Source organism: Equus quagga, chromosome 7, assembly GCF_021613505.1.
Source record: "Equus quagga isolate Etosha38 chromosome 7, UCLA_HA_Equagga_1.0, whole genome shotgun sequence".
NCBI classification, from domain to species: Eukaryota; Metazoa; Chordata; class Mammalia; order Perissodactyla; family Equidae; genus Equus; species Equus quagga.
Window position 1 is genome coordinate 63,707,386 of NC_060273.1, and position 20,984 is coordinate 63,728,369.

At 33.6% G+C, this 20,984-nt stretch overlaps 1 protein-coding gene and 1 non-coding gene across 3 annotated transcripts in view; one reads left to right on the plus strand and one right to left on the minus strand.

Moving 5' to 3' along the window:
• Nucleotides 1-20,984, plus strand: part of CLINT1 (clathrin interactor 1) — a 62,688-nt gene that overhangs the window by 28,804 nt on the left and 12,900 nt on the right. For both annotated transcript variants that reach the window (XM_046666763.1, XM_046666762.1), the window contains exons 2-8: nt 4,118-4,222; nt 4,772-4,868; nt 6,464-6,572; nt 7,530-7,694; nt 10,548-10,725; nt 14,767-15,013; nt 17,076-17,145. In XM_046666763.1, the coding sequence (XP_046522719.1) occupies nt 4,118-4,222; nt 4,772-4,868; nt 6,464-6,572; nt 7,530-7,694; nt 10,548-10,725; nt 14,767-15,013; nt 17,076-17,145 (971 nt within the window). The remainder of the gene's footprint in view (nt 1-4,117; nt 4,223-4,771; nt 4,869-6,463; nt 6,573-7,529; nt 7,695-10,547; nt 10,726-14,766; nt 15,014-17,075; nt 17,146-20,984) is intronic.
• LOC124243125 (U6 spliceosomal RNA) lies at nt 11,131-11,232 on the minus strand. Its single transcript, XR_006889621.1, has one exon. It is a non-coding gene; the product is annotated as a U6 spliceosomal RNA (small nuclear RNA).

The following is a 20,984-nucleotide window of genomic DNA, read 5'->3' on the forward strand; positions in this document are numbered from 1 at the left end:
TACTGCTAAATATTTTTCTGATCTCAGAGTCAATGAAGTCTTTATAATTAGTTAAAAACAAAAAGAAGAAACCATGTTAAAAATACAGACCCATTTGACTCCATTTTTATTTTTTAAGGAAGTAAAATTAAAAAGGCAAGCTGGGAAAAATACTTCTTACTACATCAGTCCGTTTCAATTTTCTTATTCCTCTGGTAGCAGTTAGGACTGGATTATACCTATACTTTACCTTTCCTCTGGGTGTATAATTTTGTTTTAGCAAAGCATATTCTTGAATGTTTGACAGGAAGTATATGAATAAAGACTATTCAAATTGTTTTTGTCAGTCATTTTACTGATTATTCTTAATGCAGATTAGAGGATGCATTGACCATCAGTAAGTAAAAGCCCCATTTTAGCTTTTACTTACAACCAATCTTGCCTCTAAAACCGGAACCCAAACTGTTATCAAGTAAAATAACTTGATATTTTATCAGTAGTGAGTGGTGAAATAAGCGGAAAATGGGGAATAAAGAGGAGGGCCAAAATGAACACTAATAATTTACAGATTGAATAATCAATCCTTGACTAATTGAACATTAGCTATGTTCACACATCCGTAGAAACAAGCGTGCAGAACTTGAGGATGATAACTTAGCAGTTGGCATTGAAGATCCAGTGAGTGAGTGGTGCTGTGTTGTCCAGAGCAAGTACTCTCACTGGAGACTCTCTTAGTCCTGTCCTGTCTATTACTGGGGTGTTGTGAAGAGTAAATGTGCAAGTGTGTAAAAGCACTGTGGAAGCAACGAACAGTTGCTATGTTTACAAATACAAACAATAATGATTTTAATGTGGATTTCATCCTTGTAAAAAGCATTGGTTCAATATTGCTTTACAGTAAAATCTTCAGAACATGAGCAGCTTCTTGTATTCTTTACTCTTTGGTCATTCCCTGGTAATTGCCTATAATTTTGTTTGCAGAATGGATCCTTGACCTTTGTCTGAGTTTTGCATGTGTTTTGAAAAACTGATGAGAGAGCCCCCTCTAGTGTCTGAAATATCCATTCTTAAAACATTTGTGTCAGTCAGGAAATTTTAGGAATTAAACTAGCTGTTTTTTCTTTTCACATCTGGACACAATTTTTTTTACTTCTCTTTTTGGGGGGGGAGGGTGGAGGTTGTTTTCCTTTTTTAAAAGGTCACCGGAATTATGGGTAGGGCGTGGATTGAGGGCAGTAGAAAACATGGGAAAGGAAGGATCAAAATGCTATTTCTACCTTTTTAGAAATAGTTATTTTTGAATGACCTGGAATAAGGCCAAACTATACAATGTTGTTTTGTTTTGTTTTAGTTTATATTTGTTTCTGAATTAAGTACAGCTTAAAAATACTTTGTTTTGGAATTCTTTATGCTGTGAGATTTCATCTTAAGAGAGAGTTCTTTCCAGTTTCTGAAAGCAACAATTTCATTGGAAAATGGCTTTAAAAAATAGGACCTGATTCTCTTCATGAAAGTGTTCTAACTTTCATATTTTTGTATTATTGTTCCCGTATCTTTCTGTGGATATACTTTATGACTATATCGTGAGTGTGTTCTAATGGCAAGTTGTCCCTTTACATAGTTGCCATTGTTTTTCAACCAAGGAAATGAGGAGATTCTTAAATTGTTGGCTCTCTGCCACCTCTTCCTCTAAATACACAGCACTCAAACACACAGGCCTTCAGCTAAGAGTCTTGTGAAGGGTTAGAGAAACAGGACCTTTCTCATTTGACCCATGGGCTTTTGTAGCTTGAACAAGGAAAGTAGTGTTCTGAAAGCTACAGCATTTATGAAAGCTCTAGTAAAAATATTTCATGTACATGGACTAGAGATTAACTCCTTTCATCTTGTTCTCCAACAAATTAAACAATGCAAACAGATTTCACGTGCATTCTTGGTAATGAAATGCTTGGGTGAAATATAATCCTAATTGCTATTGTTCATTCCCACAGCTGCATTTTGACACTTTTAACTGCCTAAGCCATGCATGCTTCAGCCACTAGGATAAACAAAGGCATTCTGAAATCTATCATTTTCTGCCATCTTAAATGGCAAATATGTCATTGGCTCCCTTGATTTTATTTTGGTTCTGTTGTTGACAAAGTGAGAAAAAAATGTTATTCCTTTATATTTATACGTAAAATTATTGTCAATAGAATCATTGCTGGATTTTTATAAAAATTCGTTCATTAATTGTCTTAAATTTGGAGGAGGCAGTGGAGATTATGGATTTATTTTAGTCTCAGGGGAATAATTTGTATTTATTTTATCAAACTAGTTGATATTTTAAGAGACAGCATTCTCAAAGATTAAAAGAAAATAATAGGATTTCCCTTTTCTCCCTTAGTTGAACAGTAGTCTGATTGTAAATCTAGAAGCCAGATTTATATGCATAATGGTTCCTTTAAAATTTGACCCAAAATTGTTTATTAGTCTCTTCCTTAAAAGTAAAGAAATTGAAGTGTTTGCAATAAATTTGAAATTTCTGTCTATATTTGAGAAAGAGATTCAAGTGCAAATTATAACCAAACCTTCCTTATTTAAAAAATGGAATTTTTGCTGACTGAAAAACCATACAGCAAAATTGGGGTGTGTGTAAGTAATAGTTACCGAATTCTGATTTTTCACTATTTCTAAGGCTCAATTTTGAGTGAAAGATTTGATTTACCATATTCAGAGGCATCTGTTATAACAATTATTCAGTAATAATTGGAACTTCAGATGTCAAATGGATACTACTATGGTATGTGACATTTTCACATTATTTCGTCTGTCAGTCTTTCTCTTTGTCTTTCTTCCTGCCTTCATTCCTTCCTCGCTTTCCTCCCTTCCATCCTTCCCTCCCTCCCTCCTTCCCTCCCTTTCGATTTGCCCTGAGCTAACATCTGTGCCAGTTTTCCTCTATTTTGTATGTAGGTCGCCACCTCAGCATGACTGACAAGTGGTGTAGGTCCGAGCCCAGGATCTGAACCCACAAACCTAGGCCACCAAAGTGGAGCACACAGAACTCAACCACCACACCATGGGGCCAGCCCCCTACAGTATTTCCTTATTCCTCAGAATGTCTTTGAATTCTTAAGTCTATATAACATGAGAAATTCTGTTTTAACGACCACTTTGCCAGCTCATGTCTTAATTTTAAGATACTCTTTTCAAAGTTAATTCTTATAAAAGTATTACTTAATATTTTAAAATTCTCCTAATAGATGATTATTATGTCTAATAATAATAATAATAATGGCTAACATTTATTGAGCACTTTCTGTATGTCAGACACTGTGCTTGTAAGAACCGTTTGATATATTACCCTTTGAGGTGGTATTCTTTCTTAATTCTCATTTTATATTTGAGGAAACTGAGATTAAGACAATTAAAGTAATTTTTCCAAAGGTGACAAAGTAAGAGATTGGAGTCAGATCTTTCTGAATCCTACAACCCATGTTCTTAATCACGGCTGAAGTCTTAAGTGAAAGTTAAATACATTATCATACTGATAGAGTATTATGTAGCCATTAAAAGTGAGGGTTACAGTGACTATACAGTGGCATGGAAAATGTATATGATATAATAAATGAAAAAAGACTAAAGGATTGCAGTTAAATGTTCATAGTGGTTCAAAACATCTTTAGAATGTTATCTTTGATTTGTCGTTGCTGTTTTATACAATATACATAATGTTCAGCTGTTATATAATTTTGCTGATTAATTTACAGAATTTCTGTAAGCAGGAAATATAAGACTGCATATAAACCAGGTCTGGTCAGGAAACTGACAACTTAGTTTTAAAATAGGCTCTAGCATGTTCAATTTCCTTTTTAATTTGACCCAAAGCCATTTTTTACTGGACTTGTGCCAGCTCTAATGTTATCTCTCATCTGTATTCTTGAAGGCTAATGGAATAGTAAAATCTTCTTAAAGATAACTTAAATGTGTTATATAGTGTCCTCGGGGTAGCTTGTGCACAAAACATGTTTTCTTTCCCACCCCGTAGAACTATCTCATTAGGACACCCAGTAGTGTCATTATTAAGTTTTCATGTGTTTCTCAGTTTTGATGCTAATCTTTGTGCGTATGTGCGTGCATTTTTTTTTCTCTGCAGCACCAATGTGGTTATGAATTATTCAGAGATCGAGTCTAAAGTTCGAGAAGCAACGAATGATGATCCTTGGGGACCTTCTGGGCAGCTCATGGGAGAGATTGCCAAGTAAGTGATAATTTACTCAGCAGTGCAGAAAGAATCTAACTGTCTTTACACAGAAATGTGAGATTTGCTTTCAGTTTTAAACTTTTTAGCTACCAGATAGAAATTTTGCATAATCATTCAGATATTAATGGAGGAAGTTTTACTCAGGGTCTGTTCCCCTTAAAAATTAGCTCAAAAAAGTAAAACAAAATTCACTTTTTTTAATGAAGTTTAGAGACTTAACTGTATCTTACCATGTAAGCTTTTGACAAATGTGTATAAAATAACTTGAAATAAAGGTTATGAAAATTTTTTCCTGATGAACATCTGGATCACTATGGCCGTGAATGAAGGGCTTGTAAAATATGATATTAATTAGTGGGACTTACGAATGTGCTAGATATTTTACAAAATATAGGAAAAACATTTTTAAGGAAGCAGATCATCTAAATTTTTTGAATTAATTTTTTTAAAGCTCTTTGGGAAAACCCAGTAACTTGGAACAAGCCTGCCATCTATTGTCAAAATTAGCATATTGCAAACTCTTGAGGAAAAAATTGTTTTTTTCAGGGCTACATTCATGTATGAACAATTTCCAGAACTTATGAACATGCTTTGGTCACGAATGTTAAAAGACAACAAAAAAAATTGGAGAAGAGTTTATAAGGTATGAGCATTAGTGTGTTTTTATTATTTGACATGTTGACAGTAAGTGCTTGAAATTTTAAGGTGTACATACATAAGTGATTATGAAGTGATTATGAAAGATATTAAATCCTAGAACAGAATATTCTCAAACAGGTAAAAGAAGTAGATTTGCTATTTGTGTTCTGTTTTCTAGGACTGTAAACAACTATTCTTAATGTGAAATGTTTAAAATTAATAATAACTTCCAAATGTTGAATATTTTTATTGTATTTGTTATAATTATTCTTACTAAAAATACATTTGTGGGTATCAAAAGTAATGAATCTGTAGTAGTATGCATGTTTAATATATGAACAGTTACGATGAAAATCAGTCTAGTATGATTTGTGGTCTGTACATAAAAATTTGCCTGTCTTATAACAGTGATATCACAGTATTCTGTACTAAAAAGTATATATTAATTTAAAATATAATTACAGATTCTAAAACATATTAAAATTCTAACATTTTAAATTTGCGAATATGTACTGTTTATCAGACTTCTTTCATTTAGTTCTGATCTCCTCATAATGTAGTGTAGAATTCTACAAGAAGATAAGTCATCTGTTCTTCCATCCCCACCATGTTTTCTTGCTCCTAGTAGTAAGTTTTTCTGTGCTTTCCAAAATGGCACATAATATTCATATTTGAAACTTTGAAAGCAACTTTTCTGGCTTTCAGGATTGAAAATCAGTGCTTTATTTAGTTGCGTGTTTTTGATGTTAATTGTTTCTGAAAACATTCATTGTCATTCCCTCGGCTTGTACAGTAGTTGTGATGAAATAGTTGAGATTTCTGTAACTTTTTTTATTTAGAGCTTTTTTAAAAGAAATAATTCTTGGATAAATTACTTTTTTGAAGAATAAATTCCTAGAAGGATGAGATTTTTTTGCCCCTCAGTTTCACCACTCTAACTAGATTTTCATAAATCTAATCTTATTTATGTGAGGTTTGTTCCAAGCAAAGTTAAGTTCAAAATGGGTAGCTCAGTGGTTTTTAGTGTTCCACAAAGTTGTGCAGCAGTCACCACTATCTATACCAGAACATTTTCATCACCCCCCAAATAAACCCCATGAACATTGTGTTTTTCTCTTATTTGTTGGCAGCAAGTTTTTGAAACAAAAGCCACATCATTAACTCCCTAAATTAAATTTTATCTGGGGAAAATGCTATGGGATCATATAATTACCGAATACTTGTTCTAACAATTCACAGTTGTGTAATGCCAGATAAAAAGTAAAATCTGAGCCAGCTTTCTAAAAGCTTAGTGTTCATTTATAGCATACATTCAGATATTTTTTAACATCAGAATTATTTTTTTCCAATCTTTTGACATATGTTATCCAGTGGATAGTTTATAATTATTTACTATGCTTGATATAAGAGGAACTTCAAATTGATAATATAAGTTTTAGACTATGTATTTAAAGTCTAACATAAGGTAAAGAAATCCCCCACACATAAACACATGCATGAAGATTATTTGCTAATGTTGGAATTACTTTTTTTAACTATTTACCAAAGCTCTTCCAGAATTTATTTTGATAAATCATTTGCTGCTTTGTATTTTTACAGTCATTGCTGCTCCTAGCTTACCTCATAAGGAATGGATCAGAGCGTGTTGTTACAAGTGCCAGAGAACACATTTATGATTTGCGATCCCTGGAAAATTACCACTTTGTAGGTGAGCAATAGAAAAACCTTATAAGCAAATTAAAACAGTAGTTGGAGTTGTCAGTCACCTGAACCAGCTTAGAAGCTTCTCCGCTCTAATTAGAATGTGACTGTTGCTGGTTGTGTGACGAGTGCAGAATCCAAGACGTGGGGCCCTAGAGTATTAATTAGTGAAGACAAGAACTTGCAGAAAAGACTGGCTAATAACAACAGAACCAACACAACATGAGTGTTCGGGTTTATATTAAAATATGCACTGGAGACTGGTCCCCTGTGGTGTCCATAAAGGAATAGCTTTAATCATATGGGAAGAAAAGGTTAGAGCTCCAAAACACACACATCTGTTTGAAGCTGGGGTTTTTTTTTCCTCCCACCAAATAATATTTACTGTGCAAAGGCAGCAAGGCCAGAGTGTGTTTTGAATGTGAAACAGGATACAGAATGAATCACATTTCATTTTGTAGCATACCCCAGTTAAAAGCACTTTAAAAATTCAGTTTTTCAGCTACACTAAATCCTGATAATTAGTGTTTCCAAACTTGTGTACAGGGAAACCAAGGCATTTGGATGCCTTTAAGTCATTAAAATGTTAAAGTGAGTTTTATTTTGTTTTGTTAAAATACAATAGAAAAAGAAGACATTTATGGATATAAGTCCATTTCATATGGTCATTATTAGTAATCCTTTTTAGTGGATCTTTAATTGATCTTGCATAGCACCATTATGTGTCGTCCTTTTTAGTTCATCTTTACATGTTCTTATAAGCCAAAATTGTATCTCAAGACTTAGAATGTGCTAATAAGGAAATGACAAAATTTAGTAGCACAATTTGCCTCTTTTTATTAATTTTAAAATATTGAAGTTCGTTTCTTATGTTGAAATTTTCATGTCTGTTTTTTGTGTTAAAGGGTTTGATATATATTAACTGAATTCTTAAGGTTTTGTTTTTCCCTTACCATCCTCACAGATGAGCATGGCAAGGATCAAGGTATAAATATTCGCCAGAAGGTGAAAGAATTGGTTGAATTTGCCCAGGATGACGACAGGCTTCGTGAAGAGCGAAAGAAAGCAAAGAAGAACAAAGACAAATATGTTGGGGTTTCCTCTGACAGTGTTGGAGGATTCAGATACAGTGAGTATCAAAGAAAGATTGGCGCTTAAGCATCAGTTTAGCTTCTTGGGTATATTTTAAGAATCGTTGGAATATGAAAGACCAAAATGCTATTTTTTTCCAGGAATATATAGGATACTAAAATATATGTAATGTTTATTTTGGCTGCCATGAATTTTGGGAATCTTCCTATTTTTTACTTTTGTGGTTTCAAGAAGCTGATTTTAACCATTAATTGTTAATTAAATGACTGCAAATTTTGAGTTGACATACAGACAATAAAACAAATGTATCCCCTTCCCTCTTGGGGTTACCATTCTAAAGGAAAAAAGATTTCTCTAACTCACTGTTTAGAGCATAAAAATACGAAGTTTGATCAAGAGATTCATCTTCCTAATTCAGAACCAATTTAGCACTATTTTTGTCCAAAAATAAACTTCTTAGAAGTTAGTTCAGCCTCAATCTCTTCCCTTAATTAAGCAGTGTGTTAATTTGACATGGAAAAAAGTGACTGACAGTACCACCAGTTTTTCATCTAGGCCTATCACTTTATTGTTCCTAACACATTTAAGAGCTGCTAGAACATTCATCTCTCCTGTTTATGTTTAATGTAATGATATAGTTTCCCTAAATAGATCATTAAGTGCTTGAAACAGATACAGAAAATAAGAACTCTCTTTCACAGCACATGTCCCTTTGGACTCATTCTGTCTTCTGTGAGCTCTGGCAGTCACCTGGTCATTTTTGTGTATACACAGAGAGGCTTATTGGGGCTCTGTAGCTCCCTCCACTCATATCTGAGTTTTGTTATATTTGGATTATATGAGGTCTTGTAACTCCTTCTTTGGAACCATTTTAAAATCTTCTACTTCTTTTCTTGTAGTTACTTATAAAAAAGTATCTTCACTCCTTTGCACCTCTCCTTTCTTGCCCTCAAAGAAAAAAAATACTGCATTTAATTAGCTGTTAAAGGATGTTTCTAACAGTAGAAAAATTCCTTTCTTTTACGTCTAAGCATCATATAAAAGTCAATTCTCAAAGTAGGCAAGATATTTTTCTTAAATCATATAAATATGTTTTGAGTTTTTATTTGTTTAGGAAAGTAAGAGGTCTTGGGATTATTTGCCCAAGCAGTTATTTTATTCTTCAGCTTTTTCAAAATAGCCATGGCAGTTTAATGTGTTTCTGAGTAGAAATTGCTATTTGCAACTCATTTCCTCATTCTGCTTGCTTGTAAATCTTTTTTACCAGCACCATATGTAATTATATCAGATAAATTTGGAAAATTGAGTAAGTTTTCAGACTCAGTCACAGTGAACTAATCACAGTATCTGCATTAGAGATAGAGTTGAATGTCCTGTGCATTTACATCACATTCTTTTATAAATTATTTTTAATGCTATATATATGATCCAGAGACTTAACTAATCAACTTTAACTGTTTTATATGTTTTTCAGTTTATTAGATAATGTCTTACCAATATCCAGTGTCTTTGGTACTCATTTGGTATGATGTCCACTATGCTAATCCGTTTAGTTTTCATCTACTTTCATTTTTCCTGTAGATTTGTTTCTTTTCAAAGTCTAGTTCTTCTAGTTATCATTGAAATGTACATACACGTTATTGGAAAACCACTCATTTTTATAAAACCATCCTGTTTTAAATTTTGTCTGGAAAATTTCATTTGTCATGTTTGTTCTCTTTAAGTTGATGGTCACTTTCAGATTTAGTAGACATATTTTAAAATCCTCACACTCTTAAGAGAAAATTTTAGCTTTGTGATTTTAGCAGGCAGTTCGGCAAAATTGTTTTGTTTGGTCTCCAAAGGGCATGTATGCCATTAGAACCTGTTAGCCAAATTCAGAACAAAAGCTTGTTTAGCCATCTTTGATTATTTTGTTCTCATTGTCCTTTCCCTTTTCTGACTTTCCTTAATTTTCAGTGTTTTGTTCTTTTTAACCTCACATGATTTCTCTGTACTTTCTACTCTTGCCTCCTAAGTTGAGTTTGGTCATGGAAATGGAAATGGAAAGGTTCCATTTAGTGCCTATAATTCCTGTCTCTCCTTTAGGCCCCCAAGGTCAAGGACTAAGACAAATCTTGACATTTTGGGGTTTTCATACACTGCCATGATCTGCTCTCTTCATTCTCAAATTCACACAGAGGATCCGTAGGTTTTGCCAGTCCTAGCATATGTTTGGACTTGGTGTTTGAGTAGATCATCATTCTGAACTGCTTCAGCATGTTTCATGATTCTAGTCTGTGTAGTTTTTGGTAGTTAGAATATTCTTTTCTTTTTACAGTAATTAAAAGATGCTTTCTCATGCATGAAATCCATTGAGTTATTTAGTTTGATACTAAAGAATGATAGTTATGAGTCATTATAGCATATTGGGATGTGTAGCATTCAGAGTAGTGTTGCCTATAGTTTGTGTTTTTTAAGAGACTTTTGCTGTCTAACACTTTTCTAATAATTGAAAACCATTAAGAGACAGGAATGAAATATAATGCATTGTGATTTTTGTAAAAACAAAAAGATTTCCATTTCTCTTTTGCTAGTATAGCCTGTGTTGGTTTTTCTGTTTTCCTCTACTCCTTTCAACAGCCTTTAAGAACTTCCTGATATGCTGTGCTGTGCATTAAGGTTCTGTAAGTTTTCATAAACAAAAGCTTTTGAATCTGCATTCTTGCCACTTAATGACTGGCACTACATGCTGTGCCTTGCTGTAATTGTGTTGATTCAGCACTGTGGGAGCTTTCTGTTTTCCTTTGAAAACTATTTTATTATGAAGAAAAGCTTCAGAAATAAAGACTATAGATATCTTTTGAATTGAATATCCTTAGAGTTGCTTTTTTTTTAATGCTTTATATAGGTGAAAGATACGATCCTGAGCCCAAATCAAAATGGGATGAGGAGTGGGATAAAAACAAGAGTGCTTTTCCATTCAGTGATAAATTAGGTGAACTGAGTGATAAAATTGGAAGCACAATTGATGACACCATCAGCAAGTTCCGGAGGAAAGATAGAGAAGACTCTCCAGAAAGATGCAGGTATTAACACTTTGTCTCCTCTGTCTTTTGGAAAGGGTGCTAAATTTATGCAGCTGGGTTTTTGTTTTGGGTATCAGCATTATCTGAAGTTCAGCTTTTTTTTTTTTTTAATAGGTTTTATTTTTTAGAACAGATTTAGGTTCACAGAAAAATTGTGTATAAAATATGAAGAGTTGCCATATCTGCTTGCGTGTGCATGTGCACCCACACACACACGATTTCTCCTTTTATTATCATCTTGCATTAGTCTGGTACATTTATTAACAATTGATAAACAATCTTGAAATATTATTATTAAATCGTGTTTGCATTAGGGTTCACAGTGTTGTACAGTTGACAAATGCATAATATCTACCATTACATAACCACGCAGAATAGTGTCATCGCCCTAAAAATGCCCTGTGCAAAAATATGGAACGATTCATGAATTTGCATGTCATCCTTGCACAAGGGGCATGCTAATTTTCTCTATATTGTTCCAGTTTTCGGATACAGTCACATGTCACCTAACGATGGGGGTGTGTTCTGAGAAATGTGTCATTAGGTGATTTCGTCATTGTGCATACATCAGAGTGTACTTACACATACCTAAATAATATAGCCTACTACACATCTAGACTGTATGGTGCCGATCTTATGGCACCACTGTTCTATCTGTGGCCCATCGTTGACCAAAACATCATGGTGTGGCACATGACTGTATTTGCTGCCCATGTGAGCACTATGCAGCTGTTTTTAAGATGCTTGGTCAAACATTATTTGCTATTAGTATTGACAGTTTCCGTGTTATCTATGTTCATTTATTTCTGAAGTTGATACATTTCCTGTATGTTTTTATTTGGACTATTTACTGGAATTTTTTCCCCCAATAACATCTTTCACAGCTTATTTTCCATTTTGGCATCAGGTGATCCAGGGATTTAAGGTTTTGCTGAGGTAGTTTTTGTTAGTGCTGTCGAGCTGATTCTAACAGTGACCCCTGTGTACAGCAGAGCAGAACCCTGCTGGTCTTTTTGCGCCATCCTCTCACCTTCCGGCGCTCTATCAGACAGTGCTCCACTACTGTTCATAGGGTTTTCGTGACGAATTTTTTCGAAAGTAGGTGGCCAGGTCCTTCTTCCTAGTCTGTCTTAGTCTGGAAGCTCTACTGAAACGTGTCCACCATGGGTGACCCTGTGCTCCTTTCTGAAATACTGGCGGCACAGCTCTCAGCATCACAGCAACATGTAGCCGCTGCAGTATGACAGCCGACAAATGGGTGCTCTGGTTCCCTGACCAGAGACAAACCCGGGTCATGGCAGTGAGAGCACCAAACCTTAACTACTAGACCACCATTTGCTGAGGGGTGATGAAGTTTATATATTAAGTTTAAATGCAAGTTAAAGGGTTTGAAATTTAATTCTTATGGTGACATTTCATAATAATTCTGTGCCAGTGTATAGCAGAAAAAAATCCAAATGGATTTTTGGACTAAAATGTTTTTGAGTATAGCCCTATATTTTCATAAACTACATTTTATGATGGTAGGGCATTTGTATTTAGTTTTACATACTTGGAACTTTTCAGCATTCACTTTTGTTCTTACCTACCAATATAGCTATAAACTAGTTTTTCTGCCAGTTAAAAGGGCAGTGTAGATAGCACTGAATTTGCAAAGCGAGTTTTACAAGGGCTTTGTCATTTGCGCCTCACAGTATCTCTATTACATAGGCTAGAGCGAGGATTTTACTCTTATTTTTTAGATGTAAAACCTGAGGCCCAGTCGGGCTGTGTGGAACTTGCCTAAAGCAACACAGTTAGTGATAGAACAAAAACCTTCAAGTGAGTTCTTGTGACTAAATACCATCTTTTTTCCTAAAAAAATCTTAAGTCAAATTTAAGGGTCATTACAAAGAAGTAAAAATACAATTTTGAAACTATTCAGGCTCTGAAATATTTGTTTAGTATCTTTTCAGTCTGTTTCCCTGTTTATTAAGTCCCTGAAACTCCTGTCTTTTTAAAGACTATTTCTGGAATATGATCTTTGAAGAGCCAGAATTTATTTTTAGGACTTTGAATACATCTATTTTACAACTACATTTCTAGCACTTTTATACTGAAAGAGTATTTATATGGTAATAATAAGTACTAAACTTTGGGAAACAATACCTACTTCAAATATTCTTTGCTATTTTTCCCTTATTAATGTTCTTATGGCCTGTGTGTTTGTTTTTTATTTGATTTAGAAAACATAGTGGCCATATATTCTGTTGCTATTTCCTAAAGAAGTGTAGGAATCAGGTAGGTAGGCTGGTTAGAGATCTAACTATGTACATTCTTGTGTTGTTACTTCCTCTCCTTTACCCGTCCACCCTCAATTTTTTCCCCCTTGCTTTGCCTTCCTATTCTTTTCTTTTTTTTTTTCCTCTTTCTCCTTTGATTTTTTTTTGTATGTTGCCTCCAAGACAGGATCTGCTAGAGTTCCTAATCTTTGATATACAGTATTTATATAGAGCATTTAGGTTTAAAGAGTGAAAATATAGTGTGTCTTATTTATTGTAACTAAAGGGGACACCAGGGACTTTATATCTTGGAATATTTGTGAGAGAAGAGTAGATTTTTAGACCAAGTTGCATGTCACCTCTCAGGCATGTTACCAGAATTTCAGACTTACTAGTTCATTGTTAGATTCAGGAATTTTTGAGCATTAATCAAATATGAAGCTTCCACTTCATTGTGTGCTAGTCAGTTTTATATTCTTAACTTGTAAAGAAATTACCTTGCACTGAAATCAAAGTAGACATCAGAAAGGTAAGAAATTTCAGTTTTACTGATAGGACTGATGGTGGGAATCTTTAGGTCATTTGTTGCTGAGAAATTACTGAGTGACAAGGGTTTTTGAATACTTAATCAGAACTTGTAGATTTCCTAAAATGCTTATCTATAAAAATACATTTAACCCCTTTGTTCTGTGTGAGAAGTCGTTCTTCTTGATCCTTGGATTTTACTTGTTTCAGATTATTTTATATTTAAGTAGAAATTGCTTTAGATTAGTCTCAGTTAAATTGCATCAGTAATAATAGTCATAGTTTTCAGAAGAATGTTAAGTGTCTTATTTTCAGAATATTTATAAATTAAACCACCTACTCTAAAATTAAGTAATATAGGTAATGGAACATATTTCAGGTAATTTTTCTCTCTGTCCTACTTGCACCAGAAAAAAACCGAATGCTGACTGTGCTTGCAATTTTTAATTCGTGGTGTATAAAAACCCCAGCTTTTTACTCATTACGTATTTTTTTCTTTTCCACTATTAGAAAAGAAAAAGAAAAAAGCATTTTTTGAATGTGCCTTAAAAGGTGTTCTTTCACAATTTAAATATATTTGTTTTATGTAAAGCAGTTTTCATAATTATATAAAAGTTTGATCTTCTGCTACTATGGTAAGACAGAGCACAATCATAAAGTGTATTACCTCATATTTTTTTGTAGTTACTGATGAGAGTTTAATCATTTGAATTCAGATAGGATAATATTTAAAAGGTGTTCATTGAAATTATAATTTTTTTTATTATGTATTTGCATTAGTATATGAGAGTCAGTGGCAGAATTATGTTATATAAATGGAACTCGAGTTGTTTGCACACAATCCGTTTCAATAAAATGGTCATCAAATGTAGATATTTGAGTTTCCAGGGTCTCATCAGTTGATTATGATGTGATGATAATCTTGCTATTTTATTTTTTAATTAAGCTTTAAATCTATAATAAGCATTTGAATTATTTCAGACATTTTTTATTTGTCCACATTTATGTAAATATTTTTTTATAGTAGTGTTTTAGACTTACCTAGGGAATTTGGTGAGTTCCCACTTCCCCTCCCCAGCACACAGATATCATTATTCAGATAGCTTAAGTAACATTCTGTTGATCCCTGTCAAATAGTCAAAGTATGGAACTTTGGAGTTACCACATTTGAAATTCTTTAGCTCAAATCACTGAGGGCTCCATTTTAAAATAATCCCTGGTCTTATTATTTTGCTTCATTTTTAATATCTTTTAGCGACAGTGATGAAGAAAAGAAAGCGAGAAGAGGCAGATCTCCCAAAGGTGAATTCAAAGATGAGGAGGAGACTGTGACGACAAAGCATATCCATATCACACAGGCCACAGAGACCACCACAACCAGACACAAACGCACAGCAAATCCTTCCAAAACCATTGATCTTGGAGCAGCAGCACATTACACAGGGGAGAAAGCAAGTCCAGATCAGAATGCTTCAACTCATACACCTCAGGCTTCAGTTAAGGTGGGAATGGCAGAAGTTTACACATTATACATGGCTTTACTCTTATAAATTACTTTAGAATTAGTGCGTTAGTAGGCTTGGGTGTTTCTAGGCAATCATATTAATTATAGATCATCTGGCATGTATTTCTCAGAGTCATTAATAATAAGAAATCTCTTTGGGGGAAGAAACCTGTCCAATTGCTGAATGATTATCTGTGCACTTTCTGTAAAAGTAAAGATGACACTCTTGGTTCATTTGGGAAAGGTTGTGAATCAGAGTGTAGTGCACCTGTTTCCTTCTAGATACCACCGCTGGTTACCAAGCACAAGATTCAGTAAGGAAAACATGGGAGTATTTGAAAATTCTAAGAAATGACAAAAGAGGACCAAGTAGACGTACAGGGGAAATGGTCTCATTTAATATAGAGATGGTGCCTGTAAAGGGAGACTTATGTGGTCACTACTGATCAGTAGCAGCACTGCCTCTTAGACCTTCTTCATTTGTTTTTTATTCACCACAGAAATGAAATCCACCTACTAGATATCTGGCCGCAAGCTAATCTTTGGACAGAAATCTGCCAAAGAGGGATATTTGCCCCAAAAGACTAAATTGTTTTTGTCACTCCCTCCTCACTAGTGTTTAACCAACTCGTATCTTTGCATTGGAAGTAGCTAAAAGCTAGGGAAAATATTATTCTATTGTATCCTTCAAATTGTAGGTGACTAAAAATAAAGTTAGTCCTACTAGGTGGCAAGAACAAGTACTCTGTCAGCTTTTGCCATATAACTTTTGTACTGGTGTGTAATTTCACCCATATTGTGATCTTTTTAGTTTTGATGAAAACCTCAAAATTGTAACTCAACTTTAGTTGTAGTTAAAGAGGAGAAATGCCTCTGTTATTTCTCTGTGGTCTGAGTTTTCCTCTACTGTAGATACAGTTGGCTTACTGATGGCTATACAGGATCTGGTCATAATTATAAAACCCAAATACATAATGGCTGTTATATGGAGAACTCATTTAAGGTTGCATGAGGAAAATATTCAAAGTGTGTAATTTTTTTAACGATAAATTGAGACTTTTGTATCTTAAAGGATTTTAAGTATCAGTTTATAGTACAGCCTGAACATATGTCACTCTGCCATGAATATTTTCTATTTGTAGTGTAAGCTTTTTGATTTTGTTTTTCACTACAAAAAACGTCTGGATGGCTGAAGTCTTGAAAAGTTACTCAGTTGCTTTGGATCTCTTTCAATCTCAAGGCCTTTTTTGAACCACGATATAGTAGTTTAATCTTCAAAGTTCAAATTAACATGCCTAGGAACTTACAGTGTTTCCCTGTTTGCCTAGCAATTCTGTTCCAATTTAGCATGTATATATTGAACATACAGGATATATGCATCAGGGTGCTTACGACTATGGAGAAGAGAAAAATTATATTAGAACGCCAGCTTCACACTTCAGTTTACGAACTAAATATGAAACAATTAGATGTCAAGATAGATCAGAAACAGAACTATACTGACTTGTGTGGTATACAAACAGTGAATGTTGCTAAAGTTCACAGAATCATAGAACGTCAGAGCTGGGTAGATCTTGGCCTCTAATCCAGTGGTTCTCAGATTTTGTTATGCGTTGAAATTATCGAAGGAACTTTGTAAGACGGTAGCAGCCAAGATCCCACCCTGGGCAGTGAAGACTCAGTATGTTGTAATAAGGCTGGGGCATATGTATTTTTTAATGCTTCTCAGATGATTTTGATACATAGTATTAAGATTTAAGTGGGATCTGAAAGGTGTGTTTTCCAGAGTGAAATGCAGTAAGAAAAGAAGTTAGGGAAAAGAGTATGGATGTTAGGGACTGTTACAGTGCTGGGAATAGAAGTACTTAAAAATACTTTACCTCTCCATAAGGATTCAATCAAGGTCATTTCTTTTTTTTTTTAGAAGATGACAACTACCCTTACTTAAGATAATCACAGGTATTTGTGCATAAGTTGGGGATTAGAGATGAGTAGAGCAGATTTAGAAAAAATAGTGGAAATTTGTTTTCTAAGCCTATTAGTTCTGTGTGTGTTTTCAGACTTCAGTGCCTAGCAGCAAGTCATCTGGTGACCTTGTTGATCTGTTTGATGGTACTAGCCAGTCAACAGGTAAGCTTCCACAGGCTTTTTCTTTTTAGTAACCTTCATTTCAGAGTAATTTTATTTAAATGCCAAATAAAAGATGGAATGAAAAATGATTTTTTTTTTTGCATTGGATTTATTTTTAGTATGAAATAATGAGCCTTGAGCATTATTTAGGGGGAATTGTTTAATTGCCTAAAGTAAAGAAAAAGAGTGCTTAAATATTTGACTGATAATTCAGTAATCTCTCTCTCCTTAATTTCTTTAGCCCTAAGTGTTTGGGCTCCTTTGCTTTCTTTACAAGCAGAATGTACTGCTCTGCCCATTTTACTTTCTTTCCCTAAATCTTAATTCTGTCTCTCAACATCAGCCATACCTAGAGTTCATTTAAACTTTTCATTCATTTATTCAACAGACATTTGTTGAACCAGACACTGGTCTGGTTCTTGAGGTATAATGCTTAATACAACAGAGTTCTTGCCCTCAGGGGAAGGTCAAGTGGAGGAAGTAAGCATTAATCAAAGAGCCACAAATAGTTACCTACTTACAAACATGCAGAGTGCTTTGGAGGAAAGGGTCATTCTGTGAAAGTGTGTAACTACCTACCTGACTAAGAGGGCTGCAGTATAAAAATATCCATTTACCAAGATTTCCTCATAGATAGGATTAATGATTTTTTCAATTTGATTTCCAGTATGTGCTAGATTTTATTTGAGTAACTCCCTATAAACTGTTTTCAAGAAAATTGATATTTTAGGTTGTGTTTGATGATGGAGTTTTAATAAACTCCTGTGCTGCAAATCAAAACAGCTTAAGAAATACAACTTCTATTTAAAGACAGTCTTTCCCAACCTCTTTAAAGTTCATTTCACATTAAAATGTAGATGGCAAGATTGGCATATAAGTGATGTGCAAAATAAATCTGTTGTTCCTAGTATTTTAAAACCAAATTGTTTTAAAATTTACATCAGTGTTGAAGTGGAAGTGGATGTTGGAAATGACTTTTCATTGATAGTTTAGTGTATGTAATTAATCTAGTCTCCTGTTAGTTTCTTCTCCTTGCCTTCTCTCATAAAATTCTTGAACTGGGAGTGAACTTCATAGGGCATATAGTTCAGCCTAGTTTCTGAGATTCTTCGAGTCACTTTCCCCCTTTTCTGTAACTATAATGATCCCTAAAATTATTCTTTAAACTTTATTGAACTGTCATGCCCAAGGTTACAAACAACTGCATTAGTTGTTTAACAATTTGTGTGCTGTCTTTTTATATGTTTAAGATTTTAACTGTGATTTTAACTGGTAGTTAGCATGTAGTCATATAATACAGACATTGTGACACAGAATAACACCTATTTTGGACTTCCTGGCATGAAATGTTAAAGAGCCCCTTTCATGCATCTGTGGCAAGTTTTAATGGAGCAATCAGGGAAGAATTAACTAGGAAGGTCAGATGAGTGGATGTAACTTTTTTCCTCAGTGATATCAAGATTGCTTTGAACAGAAAGAATTATTAAATATCAACATGCTTCCTTTGCTTGGCAAGAAACCTTTGAGTGGTTTTTCTTCTCCAGTGCGAACAGTAGATTGACTAATTAAATAGAACTAGCAGTTAATACTAATACAGTAATTGAGACAAAGTCTGAATGCGATCTAGAAGGTTTCTTGCCTTAAAGTTTATTTTATATTAATATTCTCTAAAAAACAACTGAATGTGGATTGGCATCAGAATTATTTTTTAAAGTTATCTCCTATTTGAAGCAGTATGTTTAAACAGTTTGTGCATAGCCCCTCCAATCAGTACATAAATTTCATTACGCCAAATCTCTAAATGTTTTAGTAATATATTTTCAATTGAATTCGGCAGTGGGAAAAAAATTAGATATTAAATCTTTAGCACCTACACGTGAGAAAGTCTAAGAATGTAGCATATTAGCATTGCTATTTGGTGTGCCATTTGGGTGTCATTTACCAGATGTGCCTATATTTATAGTACTGCCATGCAGGTAATATGGACGTGAACTGTAAACCTAAGCAGATATGGCATCTGTAACACTCACCAGATAAATATCTCCTCTGAGAAAATGCTCAGATTTTCTTTTTTATATGTGTTATTACCTCCTTCTTGTTAGCATCTGCAAAAGCATCTTCAGATCATTGTAGAATATCTACCAAGTTTAAAAATACACATGTGAAACCTATTCATGAAGATTTACTTGAGACTGTCTTGATAAATGTCCCACTATGGTGATGTTCTTTTAAAATCTGTCCTCAAATGGTGGCTTTTGCATATAGTATATTTCTAAGTAAACATTAAAAAAAATGAGTAATAAAGCCAATTAGAAATAGAATGCCAAAAACCATTCCATTTTATTTTTTAATATACCTTACCTCTATAAAAGCCCACGTTGTCTCCCTTGTCCCTTTGTAATTGAGGAAGTTAGGTCTCGATTAACGTACTGTTACCTAAGTTATTTTTCTAGTATAGTAAGTGAGATTGAAGAGAAACATATACCTATACCACAGTCAGTACAAATAGAAAGATGTTACATGATTTGCAATGTTCTGAATTCTCTTTCCTTTTTAAGTTAAAAAAAGTTAAAAGATTAAGGTATATCAAATCCAAAATTTTCATTGTGTTTACATTTGAACCTGTTGCCTTGTACCCAGTAATCACTAAAATTAGTTGAGGATATTTACATGAATATGAACCCACCATTTTACATCCTCAGTACAGCAACTCATGTATTACAATTTCCCTGGAACATGTCTTGTTTGAACCAAGTTTCCAAAAAGTAAAATTTTTTAACATACTCTCCTTTTCACTAATTAAAAGTAATGCATGCTCATTTTAGAAATTTGATGGGAAACAAGTGATTCACCATGACTTAGATACGTAGTTTAATTATTAATTATTTTGGTGAATACTCTTTTTTAAAAATATGTTTTCTGTATACTCAGTATGTTTATTTAAGCGTTTATTATGGAACAGATCTTTTTCAGGCTTCCAGACAAGGATTTTTTTTTTGTAAACTACTTTTCACCCAAGATTTCATGACCATTTCCTTATGATAGTTGGTCGTCTTTTACAGACCTTTTAGTTGCTTTATAATTTTAACATTTTATGGATATGCTATAATTTATTTAACCAATCAATCTCTTATTTTTTTGGACATTAGGTTTTGTGGGGTTTTTTCCGAATTTTTTTTATTATTAAGTAGTAAAATAACATCTTTCAAAATCTTCCACTTTGGTTAAGGAGAAAATAGTATTTCATTTTATTTTGCGTTTGTTTGATAACTGAGTTTGAATACTTTCCATGTTTTTATAGGCCAATTGTAACTTGTCTATTCATGTCCTATGTCCATTTTTGTAACTGGAGGAGTTCATCCTTATTTTTAAAAATCTTCTTATATGTATAAATTTTTGTCATATATTTACAATTTTTTTGCATTTTATCATTTCTTTTAATTTTATATATATTACAATTCTTCATGCAAACGTTTGTTTTTTTGTAACGTAACGTAGATTAACTTCTTTGTTGAAGAAAATTTCCGTTTGTAGTTTAAGCATTGTCAAGTTTAGCTGTATTTTTCCTGTTCACAGTATTGCTTTAGAAAATACATGTTCCCAGCTGGTGATTGTAAATAACCTCTTGCTGCCCTGGAAAGGCAGATGGAAATGGTTCATTTATAATGACAGCTCTCATGTGGGAATCTTGAAGGATAGCTCTGCAATTTAGCAGTCTTCCACATGCAGCAATTTTGGGTAGACTTTTATTTAAATTCCTTTAGATAGAAGTTAACTGGGAAAATGCTTAAGTATAGAAAATTTCTGTTGAATTTAAGGCCTTGGTATGAATAACATCA